Source organism: Saccopteryx bilineata, chromosome X, assembly GCF_036850765.1.
Source record: "Saccopteryx bilineata isolate mSacBil1 chromosome X, mSacBil1_pri_phased_curated, whole genome shotgun sequence".
Classification (NCBI taxonomy): Eukaryota; Metazoa; Chordata; class Mammalia; order Chiroptera; family Emballonuridae; genus Saccopteryx; species Saccopteryx bilineata.
In genome coordinates, this window is record NC_089502.1 from 98,209,723 (window position 1) to 98,227,229 (window position 17,507).

The 17,507-nt window shown below is 40.9% G+C and overlaps 1 protein-coding gene across 2 annotated transcripts in view; it reads left to right on the top strand.

Moving 5' to 3' along the window:
- JADE3 (jade family PHD finger 3) overlaps window positions 1-17,507 on the top strand; it is a 176,894-nt gene that overhangs the window by 141,177 nt on the left and 18,210 nt on the right. For both annotated transcript variants that reach the window (XM_066249518.1, XM_066249517.1), the window contains exons 6-8: window positions 2,517-2,728; window positions 8,241-8,408; window positions 11,318-11,434. In XM_066249518.1, the coding sequence (XP_066105615.1) occupies window positions 2,517-2,728; window positions 8,241-8,408; window positions 11,318-11,434 (497 nt within the window). The remainder of the gene's footprint in view (window positions 1-2,516; window positions 2,729-8,240; window positions 8,409-11,317; window positions 11,435-17,507) is intronic.

Here is a 17,507-nt window from a genome sequence, read left to right on the forward strand (position 1 = left end):
TTGCAGCTCCTTAGTTGTTCATTGATTGCTTTCTCATATGTGCCTTGATGGGGGGAGGGGCTACAGCAGAGCGAGGGACCCCTTGCTCAAGCCAGTGACCATGGAATCATGTCTATGACCTCATGCTTCAAGCCAGCGACCCCACATTCAAGCTGGTGAGCCCACACTCAAGCCAGCAACCTCGGGGTTTTGAACCTGGGTCATCTGCATCCCATTCCGACGCTCTGTCCACTGCTCCACCTCCTGGTCAGACACACACAACTCTTTTTGATCTGTCTTTAATCTGAGTAGTGTTTAGGTCTAAGTGGTTCTGTGGAGCTGTGGGTAGTTTTTAATTCTCCATATGAGATGTGATGAAGGATACATTTGATTTCACTTTTGTTTGAATCACATTTGTTCATTATTAGTACAAAGATCAATGGTTTTCCTTTTCTTCCCTCCCTCCTCTTTTTTTTTTCTTTATTTTGAGGTTGCTATCTGAATGCATGGGAACAAAAATTTAAAATTGTGTTAAACCCAGTTTGGCATAAGTGTATTTATTCTGCCGGTAACCGATACTTACTCCTTGCTTCTTAAAACTTTTTGTCTTATGTCTTCTCTTGCTCTGCCTTCTGAGAGGAGTGGGGTCAGTTCAGAGTGGGGACCACAAACGGAAGAGGGTAAAAGACTGACAGAGAGGGAAAATCAGAGTGTGGGGGCATAGTCAAGTGGATTAATGGCTCAATTTGCAGTGTTTCTGAACCATATAACATCCATATACATTGCAATCATTACAGAGCTGCCTTTGACTAACATCACCTTATAACAAGGTCTCTTTGGGATTTTACCATTAATTCCCTTTGGATGAGTTATTTCAAATAAACGTTTTTATTTAGGAATAGTTTTAGATTGACAGAAAAGTTACACATTTAATACAGTCACTGTATACCCCTCACAGTTTGTTTCCTCTAATGTTAACATCTCACTTTACCATGGTACATTTGTCAAAGCTAAGGAACCAACACAGATGCATTACTATTAACTAAATTCCATGCTTTGTTGGGATTCCATCAGTCTTGCTTTAAAAAAAATAAAAAAATAAAAACTAATGACCTTTTTTCTGTTCCAGGATCCCATACAGGATACCACATTGCATTTAGGCTTGGATGAGTTTTAAAAGAAGATTGATTGCCTTATCTCAAGCATACTTTTAGGGTGAATGATAGATATTGTAGTGAGACTTCTAAGAGCCTAAAATAAGCTTTTAGAAACATTAAATTAAGCATATTTTTTACTCAGATTAAGGACTTTTTAAAATTGAGTGGTTACTACATACCAGGCTATACTAAGCAGTGTATGATCAGTACTTAATCTCAGCCGCACAAGAAATCAGTGAGTTTCGTATTATTATCCTTATTTTACAGATAAGGAACCTAAGCCCTAAGGAAGATAAATAGCTTGTCAAAGTTTATATAACCAATATTAGGTCAAATTGGAATTTGAATTCAAGTGCTCTTATAACCAGACACTATACTCCTTCACTCCAGAAAAAAAAAAAAAAAAAAGCGCAATTTGTCTTAGGTGGAAAGATGAAACATACTACCTGGTTAGTTTTCGTTTGTTTTGTAAGTAGCTGCAACATTAAAAAGGTAGTTTATATGGAATTTTAAAGTTCCTAGGATATTTTATATTACAAATGAAGTAGAATACTTGGGTAAATTTGTTTTGGATCATTTTGAGATTTCTGAGTATACACACTGTTAGAATAAATATAAATGTGCTCTCACAAAATCATTAGTCCCCCTCACAAGCAAAAAAATGTTTATTTTTTGTCAGTAGCTACCATGTGAATCTTTTATGTTGGATTTTTAAGAATGGAAGACTAACAATTACAGAAGGAAAAGGAATCAAGAGGCAAAAAAAAGTAACTCCAGAATTTGCTGTTAGACCTTCATAAATGCTAATAGGTGTATTTCATATTGGAATTTACCATTGGAAAAAATTACTGGGTTTTTTTTAAAAGTCAGGTTTGAAAAACAAAATATTTCATATGTATAATCACATATACAGTACCTAAAATTTTCTTTTATGACTTCCAATACCTTTTTGTCTGAAAATATCCTTGTATAACCATTAGATATGCTCATTGGGACTAATTTGCTAAGACAGTTATTATTTATATGCAAATATATAGTTATGTGATTCTAAGTATTTTATTATGCTGTAAGTTAAAGGGTTCAAAATTACAAAGCTCAATGAAACTCCTCCCTCACTGAAAATAAGAGAAAACAAGAAATTTAGGAGAAGACTGGCTAAGATTTAGACAAAATTAGAAAGATCAGTAATACAGCTTACAAGGAATATGGTGAAATATATTTCTCCTTCACGTCAAACACTAATATGTGATGATAGGTAAATATTAGAATAGCTCTAGGAAATGATTTCTTTGAAATGTTCTCACCATGCACTGGGCTCACAGGTGATTTGGGAATGACAGCTAACTGATGGGTTGATTGATTGTTTGTATTTCTGTGCAGGTTGTGAGCCAGTTGATGAGAATCGTATGGAAAAGACAGTAGAAGTCCTGGAACGTCAATGCCATGAGAATATGAACCATGCTATTAAGACAGAGGAAGGGCTAGGCATAGAGTATGATGAAGATGTGATCTGTGATGTGTGCCAGTCTCCAGACAGTGAAGAAGGGAATGATATGGTGTTCTGTGATAAGTGTAACATCTGTGTCCATCAGGTTAGTGAGAGTGGAGACCGCCACTTCCCCACGGTCAGTTTTGCTGAAGTTCATTGATGGTCTCCAGGACCCATATCTGGGTAGCAGCTTGCATTTAAGGGGGAAATAAAGATTTGGCCTGGCTGTTCGTCACGGATTCCTTTAGAAACAATACTTACTCTGATCCCCAAGGTGACTTAATAAATTTACCCCGGGGCTAAACTGAGATCTTTATTATGTTGCCTCATGCCCATGCCATTGAGATTGCCTTGTTTAGATACTTTTACAGTCCCCTGGAGAGTCGTCTTGCTGCCCACCTAGGAGTCTCTCCTCTGCCTTCAAATCACTATTACATCATCAGGTTATACCCATGATCATTAACCTTGGTGCACTTACACTTCCTACAGCTGGAAATCCAGACTTCTTATGCTGGCACCCCGAGCTCTCCCCCATCTCCCAAATATACCACTCCCAAGAAGCTAGCTCCATCCCATGTTTAAAGATCATAGAATCTTAGGACTGTAATAGACTGTCCCACTTCTCAATTTTACAGGTAATACCAGTAGAAGGAAGTAACTTTAAGCTGTTACAACTACTTGTCATTCTTTCTAGCATGCTGTCTTTTTTCCCCCATTGATTTGAGGGGCAGGGGTGAGAAAGAGGAAGAAGCATCAACTCGTTGTTCCACTTAGTTGTGCACTCACTGATTGCCTCTAGTATGTGCCCTGACCAGGAATTGAACCCTCAACCTTGGCATGCTGGAGAGTGGCACTCCATCCACTGAGCAACCCAGCCAAGGCCCACACTGCCTTTTTAATTAAGAATGGTGATTATATCAACATTCTTTTCAGCTTTCTCTTTTTATTCCCACCTAAGCCCCTGTGCTACAGCAAAATAAGGTGACTCAAGGGAGCACCTTATTCCTGACACTGTCCAGTCTCCATGTTGCGGTCACGCCCCAATTTAAAATGCCTTCTCCCACTTCTAGCTGCAGAAAAACTATATATCTTCCAAGATCTAGTTAAAATCCTTTCTTGAACTCCCCTGTGCAGAGTGATTTTTCACTCTTCTGAACCTGTTGTATATTTCATTAATTTATCTAACAAATAAATACAGTCTCATTCACGTAGCAGGACGGTGCTGCATACTAAAGACCACAAAGTCAGTGATGAAGAGGCAGACATGGTCTTGGCTCCCAGAGGTCAGAGTTTGGTGTAGGGGCTACAAGGACACTTCCCATTTAGCACAGTATGCCAAGTGTTTTTGTAGATGCAGGTCTGTGCTGCTGTGGGAGCACATGGGAGAGATGGGGGTCAGGGACAACTTCCAGGTGGTGGCATCTAAGTTGAATCCTAATGGCCAAAAGGAGTGCCAGAGAAAACAATATCACGTGTTTAGGCAGAGAAGAGACATGTTCAGACAGGGTAGTGAGTGGGCAAAGCAGGTTGGAGGCAACTCTGAGTAACGGTAGTCATAGGTGAAGCAGTCACAGGTGGAGCAGAAAAGGCATGGAGAGTGAGGGTACAGAGGGTACAGGGACACATGCAAAGGGCCTTCTCTCACAAATTAAGCAACTTTAGTTTTATCCTGTCAACCCTGAAGGATATGATTTGTGGTTTACATCATTCTGGCTACAAAATGAGCAAAATGATTATCTAACAGGCGATAGAAACTAGGGCTTAAGATTTTATTTTAATTACCTGGGCCACCTAACCTAACCTTGTGTCAGAAGGTACTCAAAATTATTCTGTGAACAGTTGGGTCTTTTTGTTCATTTTGCTTGTGTCCTTTGAAAGGCTAAATTTCAAAAATTTTTCTTCACTCTACCAGTTACTGTTATTTATATTACACCCTTAGAGAGAAAATCTTTACCATATAAGTAATTCTAAAATTTTAAATGTCTGAACAGCGCAAAATTTTGCTTAAGTTTGGCACCAAAACTGATTTGGGAGCAATAGTAAAAGTCACCCAATATAAGGCTATTTATAGTCCTTATCCCATTTTGTGTAGTCATGTATTTTTAGGAAAAAAGTGTTAATGTATTTGGTTATATGATACTGCCCTTGGTCCCATTGGGGAGTTAGGTAATATACCATGTATATACTATATTACTTTCCTAAGATCTGTACAGTCCTGAATTTCTTAATGTTACTCATCCTAGGGTTATCAGGTAAATGATTGTGGATCTATATATAGTAAGCTTAAAGGTAATAATAATACAAAGGTCATTAGTATGTATTTTATGTATTTGTCCTTCACAGTTGGGACAAAATATTAAGGAATTATTTTCAGGTTCTTTGACTAACAAAATGAAATGCGGCATAATAATTATCTTCAAGGGTATTTTATTTGTTTTGGAAACATATCCAGTAATGATTATAAATGATGCCTTCTCATCATGTAGAAGAAGATGATAGTAACACCTGACCAGACCTTGCAGAATGTAAGCTGGTATGTATTAACGCTGGATGTCGTGCCACATAAAGTTTCATATAAAGAAGATTCTTCCAAAGTCTTCCAAAGTGAGGCTGGCTATTCGCTTATGTTCTAAGAAGCTACTTAGGTTAGAGCTCCCTCTATTGACTGGAAAGGGACTTAAAATGATTTGGAAGATTTGGTTTGTACCTTAACAGAATCAGGAACATGTTGATATCTGTATTTAGTAAACATAACTTTTCTTCTTTACTGCCACCATAGTATGTCAAATTTTTGTTGCTCTGTTAGAAGAGATGTTTATTTTTTTCATTAAGAAATATGAAGCCTGACCAGACAGTGGCACAGTGGATAGAGCGTCGGACTAGGATGCCGAGGACCCAGGTTCGAGACCCCGAGGTCGCCAGCTTGAGCGAGGGCCCATCTGGTTTGAGCAAAGCTCACCAACTTGAACCCAAGGTCGCTGGCTCGAGCAAGGGGTTACTCAGTCTGCTGAAGGCCCATGGTCAAGGCACATATGAGAAAGCAATCAATGAACAACTAAGGAGTCGCAGTGCAGCAAAAAACTAATGATTGATGCTTCTCATCTCTCCGTTCCTGTCTGTATGTCCCTGTCTATCCCTCTCTCTGACTCTCTCTCTGTCTCTGTAAAAAAAGAAAGAAAGAAAAGAAAAATATGAAAACTGAGATCATTCCAAGTCCTTTTTCATGTTCTATTGTCTACTCCTTAGCCCAGGTATTAAACACTCATACTGAGACATAAATTAATTTGCCTGACGGTACTTGCTCATAGTTTTTTATATCTTTCATGCATATAATGTTGGGTACTGATTCTATGCCCCTGAAATTTTATGCAAAACATGTTCATGTATGTGTGCCATTTGCTCAAGAGAGTCCACAGCCTTCATCATGTGTGGTCTAGAAAATGTTGAGAGTCACTGCTATGAAATAAAATCTTTTATGATCTTATGAACATGAGTAAGTCTACACAAGGCTCAATAAATTATTTTCTACTCAATACAATGGCCAGGAGATAAAGGATATTTCTAGAACCAGCCATTGGTTTTTTCTAGCAATCTGTCTTGGCCTCAGAGAAAGAGAAGCTTTGAAAGTTAAGACCCCTATAAAATGATGCCCTACTGTGTGAGAGCAGCCTGGTTGCTCACATTCAGGCTAAACTAATCTTTTCTACCAAACCACTGACTCGAGCTTTGCATAGAAAACATTCCAGATAAATTAATGATAAAGGACCTACCTCCAGTAACCTTAAAATCTCTGTTTATGAGGAGATGAAACATAACAGCCAAAGTAGAGAAGACTGTATGATGTGGACTGCATACCTGGTGAGGGAAAAACCACACTGAGTAGAAGGTGGGGATCAAGAAGTGCAGCAGACACAAAGGGTTACAGTGACCAGATAAGTGATGTTAGGAAGCATCAGGCTTTAGATCAGAGGCCAGAAAACGTTTTTCTTGAAGGATCAGATAATAAATATTGTAGACTTTGAGGGCTACATACAGTCCCTGTTACATATTTTTTAACATTCCTTTAAAAATAAAACTATTCTCGCCTGACCTGTGGTGGCACAGTGGATAAAGCGTCGGCCTGGAAATGCTGAGGTCGCCGGTTCAAAAACCTGGGCTTGCCTGGTCAAGGCACATATGGGAGTTGATGCTTCCAGCTCCTCCCCACCTTCTCTCTCTGTCTCTCTCTCCTCTCTCTCTCCCTCTCTGTCTCTCTCCCTTTCTCTCTCCTCTCTAAAATGAATTTAAAAATTTTTTAAATAAATAAATAAAACTATTCTCAGCTTGTCCTTACAAAATAGGCATCAAGTAGTTTTCTAGCCCCTGGTTTAGATGGTGTTGGGGTTATGAGCAGAAGGAATTTCTAGAAAGTTCGTTGCTGTGAAATGGTATGAAATCATTGTTTTATTAAAAAGAATATAGCAGACAAATAGAAGAAGGATTAAAGGTGTGAAAGGTAGGAAGAGAATTTAGAAATAATATAGGCAGGATATGATGAAGACTTAGATGGAGCAATTGTGGGAATGGAGAAGAGGTCAGGGTCCAGGGGTCACTCTGTAGGGAGGCCTAGCAAGCACCAGAGACAGTAAATGAAGGAAAAGTGGGTAGTATGAGTCCAGGATTTTGGATCTGGAAGTATGGTGGTGATACAGATAGAATTTAGAAAAGGGGCCAATTTGGGAGGGAGAGGGGTGATGTGATGGTAACTGTTGTAACTCAAATCTGAGCAGTAGGTGAACCTCCTGGGTCAAGCACAGATTTTGAAGCTGCCATGGTGAATCAGTTAGTGGTGGAGGGTATGCCAGACCACATGGAAAGCCAGGTGGCCCCCAGGTTTGGTCTCTAATGGTGAGAGTAGAGCAGTAAGTGGGGAAGTATGTGAAAAATTAGAGGTAGTGAAAGGAAAATCTAGAATTTCCAAACTAATCTCCTCCTCCCCCATGCTTAATGTAATATTATATTCAATTCAGGATTCATTCATAAGGCCCTTTTTCCTCAACCCCAAGTATGTAATTAATACAATTTGCTGAGTGTTTCTTATGAACCTAATAAGGCTCTTTATCAGTTCATTTGCTCCTCAGAAGTTTCATTCTATTTATTTTTAATACTTTTTTCTTGATCACAATACTGAATGACATGTAGAAGTTGTTCAATAAGTATATGACTGACTAATTAGAGTAATCATTGAAGAAGCTTCAGAAAATGCAGGCAAAAAAGACAATAAGCAATTCCCAAACTCAGGTAACAGGCTAGCCTTTGCATGTATTTCCTTCTAGTTTCGTTCTATTGTCCTTAAAGTCACTTCTCATACACAGATGTGCTGATCTTAGAACAGATGCTAGAAGTCGCCCTTTTTTTTTTTTTGAGTGTTTTAAAATGACTAAATCCTGGATATGAGCTTGTTTGATCTTTTTTTTTTTTTTTTTTTTTTTTTTGAGCTTGTTTGATCTTACTTGCCTCTTTTTTCCTAAAAGCAGAGGGTACTTTGTGACAGTACCAGACAGCAAACATAGACCTGGTAAGAAGATGCTGACCATTTTTCCTTCTCCTCCTCCTCCTCCTCCTCCTATCTCCAGGCCTGCTATGGCATTCTCAAAGTCCCAGAAGGCAGTTGGCTGTGTCGCTCCTGTGTCGTGGGCATTCATCCACAATGTATATTATGTCCAAAGAAAGGTGGAGCCATGAAGAGCACCAAGTCAGGGAGTAAATGGGCTCACGTTAGCTGTGCCCTGTGGATTCCAGAGGTAAGAACTCATCCAGACCTGTGAGGTCATTTGTTCCAGAGTGCCCTGTTTCCTACAGCATTCAGACTGAGTCAGGCTTTGTGGAGATGTTCGTGCCTGCCCATGTCTCTGAGGTGATAGTGCTTCCACTTGTGCTCCCTCATATCCTTCTTGGATGCAGGTGAGCATGGAGGCCATTATGATTAACTTATAGGTAGTACTACCAGTGGTGTTGGATAAATTTGTATGAGATGAGAGGCACAGAAGACCAGGAGATGAGCAACATGTTTTTTATAAGGTAAAATTTACCATAAAATACCAAATCTTAAGTTTAAGGATTCATGAATTTTTACACATGTGCATCTGTAACCATAACCCACTTTCCAGGCCCTCTCTGGGTCCCTGTTATCCAAGAGTGATTTCTGTCACTATATTAGTTTTGTCTGTTTTTGAACCTCGTATAAATAGAATCATATAGTATGCTCTTTTTTCGGTCCAGCTAGCACTCTGTATTATAGTGTGTATCAACATCTATTCCTTTCTGTCAACTGAGTAGTATTCCATTGTATATCATGGTTTATTTATCCATTCTTCTTTGATGGATATTTGAGTTGTTGGCAGTTTTAAACTATTACAAATAAAGTGAGCAACAACTCTTTTCACCATTGTGATGGGTGCCCTTTAATTTTTGAAGCTCTGTTCGCAACTTGTACTCAACATTTGTTTAAAACCTTCTTTATTCAAAACTTCATCCCTCATTATTTAATCTGGTTTTTCAGTTTCTGTTATTTCCTTATGGGTTACATACACTAAGTTGTAACTTCTTCTCACTTCTTATAGCTGTCCTTTTTTAAAAAAATCTGTTTGGACATCCCAGTCACATCCTCTTTCCCATACCATTATCCAAGCCAGCAAATTTGTCAGACAGTTTGATGGTAGGACAGGGCAGAATGCAGAATTCAGTTCATGGGGAAGCTGACGATACTATACCAGTGATTCATTCTCCTTTAAAACATACCTGGCTTTATTTTTGTTAATGTCAATTCCACAGAGAGCCATCCAACAATCGAGCTCACAGAGTCAAACTAAAAGTTCTAGATACATACTGTAGTATTTTTTTTTTACATTGACAGAGAGTCAGAGAAAGGGATAGATAGGGACAGACAGACAGGAACAGAGAGAGATGAGAAGCATCAATCATCAGTTTTTCATTGTGACACCTTAGTTCATTGATTGCTTTCTCATATGTGCCTTGACCGCGGGCCTTCAGCAGACCGAGTAAACCCTTGCTCGAGCCAGCAACCTTGGGTCCAAGCTGGTGAGCTTTGCTCAAACCAGATGAGCCCGCGCTCAAGCTGGTGAGCTCAGAGTCTCGAACCTGGGTCTTTCCGCATCCCAGTTCAATGCTCTATCCACTGTGCCACCGCCTGGTCAGGCCATACTGTAGTATTCTTAGGATATCAGTATTTTCAAAAATATTTGAGTAGTGGTTGCTTTTTTTTTTACTAAGAACATCCAGCTTCTAGACATGTGAAATCAATTCAGGTTTCTGGCTGGGAGTCACTATTTTCCAGCAGCAAATACCCCAGCTAATAGAGCAAGATTTCTCAGCATGTAGAAGTCTGGAACATGACTCAGGAAGAGCTCTTTAAAAGTAAAAGAAGGCACCTAACTAGTGGTGACGCAGTGGATAGAGCATCCATCGACCTGGAACGCTGAGGTCCCAGGTTCAAAACTCCAAGGTCGCTGGCTTGAGCAAGAGGTCACTGGTTCGGCTGGAGCCCTCCGGTCAAGGCACGTATTAGAAGCAATCAATGGAAAACTAAAGTGATGCAACTAGGAGTTGATCCTTCTTATCTCCCTTCCTGCCTGTGTGTGCCTCTTTACCACTCTCTCCCCCTTTCCCCTCTTTCTCCCCCTCTTTACCCTGCCTGCCTTTCTCTCTCTTTCTCTCTCCCCACCCGCCTTTCTCTCTCTCCCCCCCACCCACCTGTGTGTGTCTCTTTCTCTCTCACTGTCACACACACACACACAGTAAAAGAAGCTTTCTTGCTTATTGACATTTTCTTATAGTTCCTAGAACCTAGTTTCCAGTACCTTTTGTGCTGTTCAAGACCTCTTTGATCTTCCTACTTTTGGTTTCTTGAGTGGGAAAACTTGTACTAGTTGAACCATTCTTATTCAACAGTCTTTCACTTGTTAAAGTTGTGTCTCTCTTAGAAACTCATGTACATATTTGAACCTTTGAAAAGGAAGAAGAAAGAGAAAATACATTTTACCAGAAGTTGCTTGACCCCTTATTTTCATATGGAAAAATTTTTTGCATCTTTTTAAAAACATCCTTTTCCTTTTAGCACTCTCACAGAGACCAACTTCACTTTGAAGCTACTTTGGCTGAGACAGTAAACTAAGCTAATGATAGATATGTGATTTAAAGACTTCAGTTTACAAATGTTATTATCCTTATCCTTTCTACTTATATGCTGCAGTCTCTTTATTATGCAAATTGACGCTACTTTGCAACAATATCATTTTGCTTCTTTAAAAAATGATGATTAGATTTTAAAAAGAACAAGGCATGTGGCACCACCGCTAAACATGATAGGTGTTAAATTTTGTGAATTTTAATTTCTTTACTTAGTAGTTTTCTTTAGTTCATAAGTAAAGTATAGATATATTTGATTCATTAAGATAACCATGCCTGGTCTTCACTGCTGCCCTTTCATTCTATATATGAATTATTTTCATTACTGGCAATGATTAAAAATCTGAGCAGTGGCTACAGACAAGTTTTATTTATTCTGAGTTCCACAGTAACCTTAAGAGACTTGCTTCACCTCGTGAGCTTCATGTAACATCATTTATGGTTTGTGAAAGGGACTTCAGGAATGCCTTGGTGCCTCTGCCTTATGGTGGTATTTTATTTGTAGGTTAGTATTAGTTGTCCTGAGAGGATGGAGCCAATCACAAAGATTTCCCACATCCCAGCCAGTCGGTGGGCCTTAGTCTGCTGCCTCTGCAAGATGAAGAAGGGTGCTTGCATTCAGGTAAGTCCCCATGAGAAGTGGTGGAATAGGGTAACACCAAGGTGGTCGGATTTGCCCTACCAGTGAGAGTATCCTGTTAACTGAAAGTTTATTCGGGAGGTCTCCCGCTCACTCCCAGGGCTCTGCCATTCATTGTACAGACAACTTCTGGAATTTTTTTGGGGGGGATGTTACCTCGGAACCCTTCACCTTATTATTTTCAGTATCCATAGTGGTAGTTAATTTCCATCCTTGGCTGTGGTTTGATTACTTAGGTGAGTTCTGAAGCTACATGACACCATCCAGGGTGGAAACAAGCCATCGATCTAAAACAGCCAGGTCCGTGTTGTTGTATATAGCTCACCCATTGACTATGGACAGACTCGGCTTTCCTGTTGCTCGACTAAGTGCAACTCATTTTGGTAGGGAAAGATGCCTCTGAATGGATAAGTTCTGGTGGCTAGGTTTGAAAGACATTCTCATAGGCACACTTGTTGCATTTGGTAGTAGATCGGAGACATCTGGGGCACAGAAATTCAGCTGCTTGAAGTAGAAGTAGTTGCTGGTGCGCCCGATAGCAGCATTTGGTGGTAGTGGTGGTAGATGACCTGAGAGAGGCCGGTTATCTCAGCAAAGGCAGAAGGATTGACCCTTCCACTCTACAGACCTCCTACCTAGAAGCTACAAGCTGGTTGGAGTTAGATTTGCCTGCTGACCTTGACAGAAAAAGAGCTGTATGATATCATAGCTTAGGAACTTAGCTCTGAGTGTTTCATGAGGTTTCCTTGCTGGGTGGCTCATCTTGTAGATTTCTTGCTCCAGACCTGGAATCAGCCACTCCTCCAAGTAATGCTGGTTCTTTTACTGGGAATGGTATTTAACAAACACAATCTGGACCCCAAAGGCCCTTTTAATTTTAAAATTCATTTTTACATCTTACAGAAGTAGATATTTTGTCTTGCTTTTCTTTTTTTTACTTTTTCCTAGTGATTTTTTTTAACTAAAGTACCTTCGCAATTATAAAGAAACAAATTTTAAAGGAAAACTATTCCCACAGGGTCTACTACCTTAACACATTGCTTGTTTATGTTTTCCTAAGTTCTCTCCTGGTTGTTCCCCGTAAGTGAGCCCCTGAGGACCAAGGTTGTGCATCCTTCTTCTGTGAATTTCCCCTAGCACAGGGGTCAGGAACCTTTTTGGCTGACAGAGCCATAAACGCCACATATTTTAAAATGTAATTCGCGAGAGCCATACAATATGTTTAACACTAAGTACAAGTGAATGTGTGCATTTTATGTAAGACCAACACTTAAAGTACAGTAAGTCTCTGAATTCTTTTTAATAACGTTGTTATGCTGTTGCTAACCAATGATGAATAAAGTACTTCTTACCATTAATGTGACTTCTGGTGCTGCATGGTTTTGCTGATGGCTTTGTAGTCTGGTTGATACGTGGTGAGGTTAAGCTTCATGCAGGCGTTGAGACTTCCATCCATTAAATGTGATCGTAAGTTGGTCTTAACGTTCTTTAGATGTGAGAAAGACTGCTCACATGCACACGTAGAGCCAAACATTGTCAGTACAGCAATACACACATGCTGCAGTGTGTGGTATGTGACGGAAAGTGCGTTCCAAGTTTTGACAATCAGCCGGTCCGCGGTTTGAAGTTTTTTCATTTCTCCCCACTTCTGTTTGCTCGCCAACTCTGCTTGCTGTCGTGCAAGATTTTCCAAATCTTCATTCAGAGACTTGAACTTATTCACCCACATATCTGAGGCCCTCAGGTCAGCAGCTTGTAGCTCAAAATCTCTGAAGGAGACACCGGGATGTAACTCAGGTCGGCGCTGTCCACTGCACACTCGTGTGGATGGGTGATGAACTTAAAAAGACGAGTGTGCTCACGAAATTCTCCAGAGCACGCTTTGAATGACTGCAGGAGATTAGGTGTGAAGCCGCTAGCTGCTGGAGATCAAGATGTTGAGCAGGGTCACTTGCTGTACATGCATCTTTAAATTCTCCCAGTTTTTCAAAGTGTAATAAACGACCTGTTTCAATGTCGGCAACGAAGAGTTCCAGCTTGTTTTCAAATGCAAACACTGCTTGTTGAAGGGATAAGACTGTATTTCCAACGCCTTGCATTTTCACATTGAGCTGGTTCAGATGTTCAGTCATGGCCACAAGATGGTAGAACTTCAGGAGCCACTCAGTGTTAGCTAACTCAGGATGTTCGACGTTTTTCATTTTAAGAAAAGTCCGGGCCCTGGCCGGTTGGCTCAGTGGTAGAGCGTCGGCCTGGCGTGCAGAAGTCCCGGGTTTGATTCCCGGCCAGGGCACACAGGAGAGGCGCCCAGCTGCTTCTCCACCCCTCCCCCTCTCCTTCCTCTCTGTCTCTCTCTTCCTCTCCCACAGCCGAGGCTCCATTGGAGCAAAAGATGGCCCGGATGCTGGGGATGGCTCCTTGGCCTCTACCCCAGGCGCTAGAGTGGCTCTGGTCGCGACAGAGCGATGCCCCGGAGGGGCAGAGCATCGCCCTCTGGTGGGCATGCCAGGTGGATCCCGGTCGGCGCATGCGAGAGAGTCTGTCTGACTGCCTCCCTGTTTCCAGCTTCAGAAAAAATACCGAAAAAAAAAAAAAAGAAAGAAAAGTCCGGCCTGACCAGGCAGTGGCACAGTGGATAGAGCGTTGGACTGGAATGTGGAAGGACCCAGGTTCGAGACCCCAAGGTCGCCAGCTTGAGCGCGGCTCATCTGGCTTGAGCAAAAGCTCATCATCTTGGACCCAGGGTTGCTGGCTCCAGCAAGGGATTACTCAGTCTGCTGAAGGCCCGCGGTCAAGGCACATATGAGAAAGCAATCAATGAACAACTAAGAAGTCGCAATGCGCAACGAAAAACTAATGATTGATGTTTCTCATCTGTCTCCGTTCCTGTCTGTCTGTCCCTGTCTATCCCTCTGACTCTCTCTCTGTCTCTGTAAAAAATAAATAAATAAAAATAAAAACTGTTTAAAAGAAAAGAAAAGTCCGGATTTCACTTAGACAAGCCACGAAATGGCTGAGCACCTTCCCTCTTGACAACCAATGCACATAGCTGTGCAGAAGCAGACCAGGATAATTATTCCCAACTTCATCCAGCAGTGTTTTAAACTGACAATCATTTAAAGCTTGGGCAACAATAAAATTGGCCACCCAAATGACCAGCAACATCACCTCACCGAGCTGCTCGCCACACATCTGAGCACAAAGCTCCTCCTGATATAGGATGCAGTGAAAACTTAGGATGGGTCTCTTTTCATATTCACGAAGAAGCGCTATGAATCCTCTGTTTTTCCCCACCATTCACGGAGCACCATCAGTACACACCGAAATAAGTTTATCCATCCGTAGTTTTTTTTCTTTAGCAAACTCAGTGAAAGACTTGAATAAATCCTCCCCTCTTGTCTCTTTCATAGGCAAAACAGCAAGACTATCCTCATATAGTGTGTCACCGATAGCATACCTTGCAATCAGGCTGAACTAGGATAAATGGCTTACATCTCTTGACTCATCCAAAGCGAGAGAAAAGAATGGTGCTGCATTTATGTCCTTCACTTGTGTTGCCTCATTTTGATTTGCCATCATGATGATACAATTGTGAACAGTTCTTGCCAACAGGCATGTCTTTTATTCCTTTGATTATCTTGTCTTTATCCGAAAAGTCGTCAAAAAGTTCATTGGCAACATGAAGCATGAATGTTTTGGCATACTCCCCATCTGTGAATGGCTTTCCGTTTCTCACAATTGCTAAAGCACCAGCAAAGCTAGCCGAATTCCAGTCACCTGTTGGGTCCAAACACGGAGTTGCTGCTGACTAGCTTGCACTCTGCACAGTAGCTCTTGACATGCTTTCTTCCTGCTGTTCCCCGCTGGATATTTCGATGCAAATGTAGTATGGTGTGTGTCAAAGTGCCGCTTTATATTTGACCATTTCATTGATGCAATTTTATCATTGCATATTATTTTAATATTTTTTGGGGGGGCCTCGATCAGAAGGACTTGGGCCCCCCATCATTGCATATTAGATACACTGCAGAACCTGCTCTCGACACAAAGGCGAATTCCTCTGTTCATTCCTGCTGAAAAGTACGATACTCCTCATTTTTTTTTCTTTTAGCCATCTTCTTCATCAAAAGGGTTTCTGAAATTAGCTAGCTGACTACTTGATTAAAAGGAGGGAAGTTTACTTCCTGACCTCACAGTGACCCGAGTACATTACACATTATCCAATAAAAATTTGGTGTTGTCCCGGAGGACAGCTGTGATTGGCTCCAGCCACCCGCAACCATGAACATGAGCGGTAGGAAATGAATGGATTGTAATACATGAGAATGTTTTATATTTTTAACGTTATTTTTTTTATTAAAGATTTGTCTGCGAGCCAGATGCAGCCATCAAAAGAGCCACATCTGGCTCGTGAGCCATAGGTTCCCGACCCCTGGTCTAGCAAGAAGGAGAGTGCCTACCCATTCTCAGTGCTCATTTAGTGTTTATTGAGTAAATATATTATATCAGATTCATCTGTAACATGCATTCTCCCTCCTAAAAAAATAAAACATCTCCATGTTTTCATAATTATTATTTATTTTATAATAGCATATTGAATTTATATCCATTGATTAACCTATTTTTCCTATTGCAATACCTGCATTTTCCCTTATTTCTGCTGTTTTAAAGTATTATTTTTTTACAACCATTTGCAACTGGCAGCATGACTGGTAAGAGGAAGCACTGCCCTTGACCTTAGCAGATCTGAGGTGTATTACAGACCCAGATTACGATATTCTACCCTCTTTGCAGTTATTTATCTATGAGTTTTATATTTCCTAGTAGTCTGTAAGCTCAGAGTGTTTCATCCTTAGATTCCCCACACCCGTGACATGGCAAACAGACAATAAATATTAGATTGATGGATGTATAACATAAATACATGAATGGATGAAACGTTCTGGAGTAGGTTTTTCATTTTCAGGGCATGTATAATAAGTACTTTATTACTTAGAGTTTAGATTCTGCATATTTTAAAGATCTTTCCAAATTAAGACTTAAATTTTTTATTATAAGGAATTAAATTTATTCAACTAATATTTGAGAGCCTAATTTATGCCAGGCACTGTTCTAGGCACTTTGGACTTTTCAGTGAACCAACAAAGAACCTTGTACAGTGGAACTTACTTTTTTTTCTGAAGATAGGTTCATTTATTATTATTTTTCATTCATTTACCAAATACTAAAGTGCTTGTTCTGTGTCAGACAGAGGCTCAGATGTTCCAGGTGCAGAATGTATGAATAAAAGACAGTTCCTGGCCCTGGCTGGTTGGCTCAGCGGTAGAGCATCGGCCTAACATGCAGGGGACCCGAGTTTGATTCCTGGCCAGGGCACCTAGGAGAGGTGCCCATTTGCTTCTCCACCCCCCACCCTTCCTCTCTGTCTCTCTCTTCCCCTCCTGCAGCCAAGGCTCCAATGGAGCAAAGATGGCCCAGGCGCTGGGGATGGCTCCTTGGCCTCTGCCCCAGGCGCTAGAGTGGCTCTGGTCACGGCAGAGCGACGCCCCGGAGGGGCAGAGCATCGCCCCCTGGTGGGCAGAGCATCACCCCCTGGTGGGCTTGCCAGGTGGATCCCAGTCGGGTGCATGCGGGAGTCTGTCTGACTGTCTCTCCCTGTTTCCAGCTTCAGAAAAATACAAAAAAAAAAAAAAGACAGTTTCTGCTCTCAGAGCCTGCATGTTACTGTAAGAGACAGATTGTAAAAAAACACATTACATACAATTTCAGATATCAATGGTGGGCAAGAGTAGGGGACTGCTACTTCAGATGAGGCAATCTAAGAAATTTCACCTGGGCGGTGACATTTAGACGCTCAAGAGAATTCCCCTAGGCCCCAAGGTCCTCATCCAGTTACCTGGCCTCGGCCAGGTCTTATCTCAGCAAGCTAAAACTTTGTAGGCACAAGTCCCACTGAAGCTAATCAGTGTCATAGGGAAAAGAATCACCCTCCTCAGGTGGGGTTAAGGAAATTACATTTTAGCTGGGAGAAATAGATAATATGCAGATTTCAAAT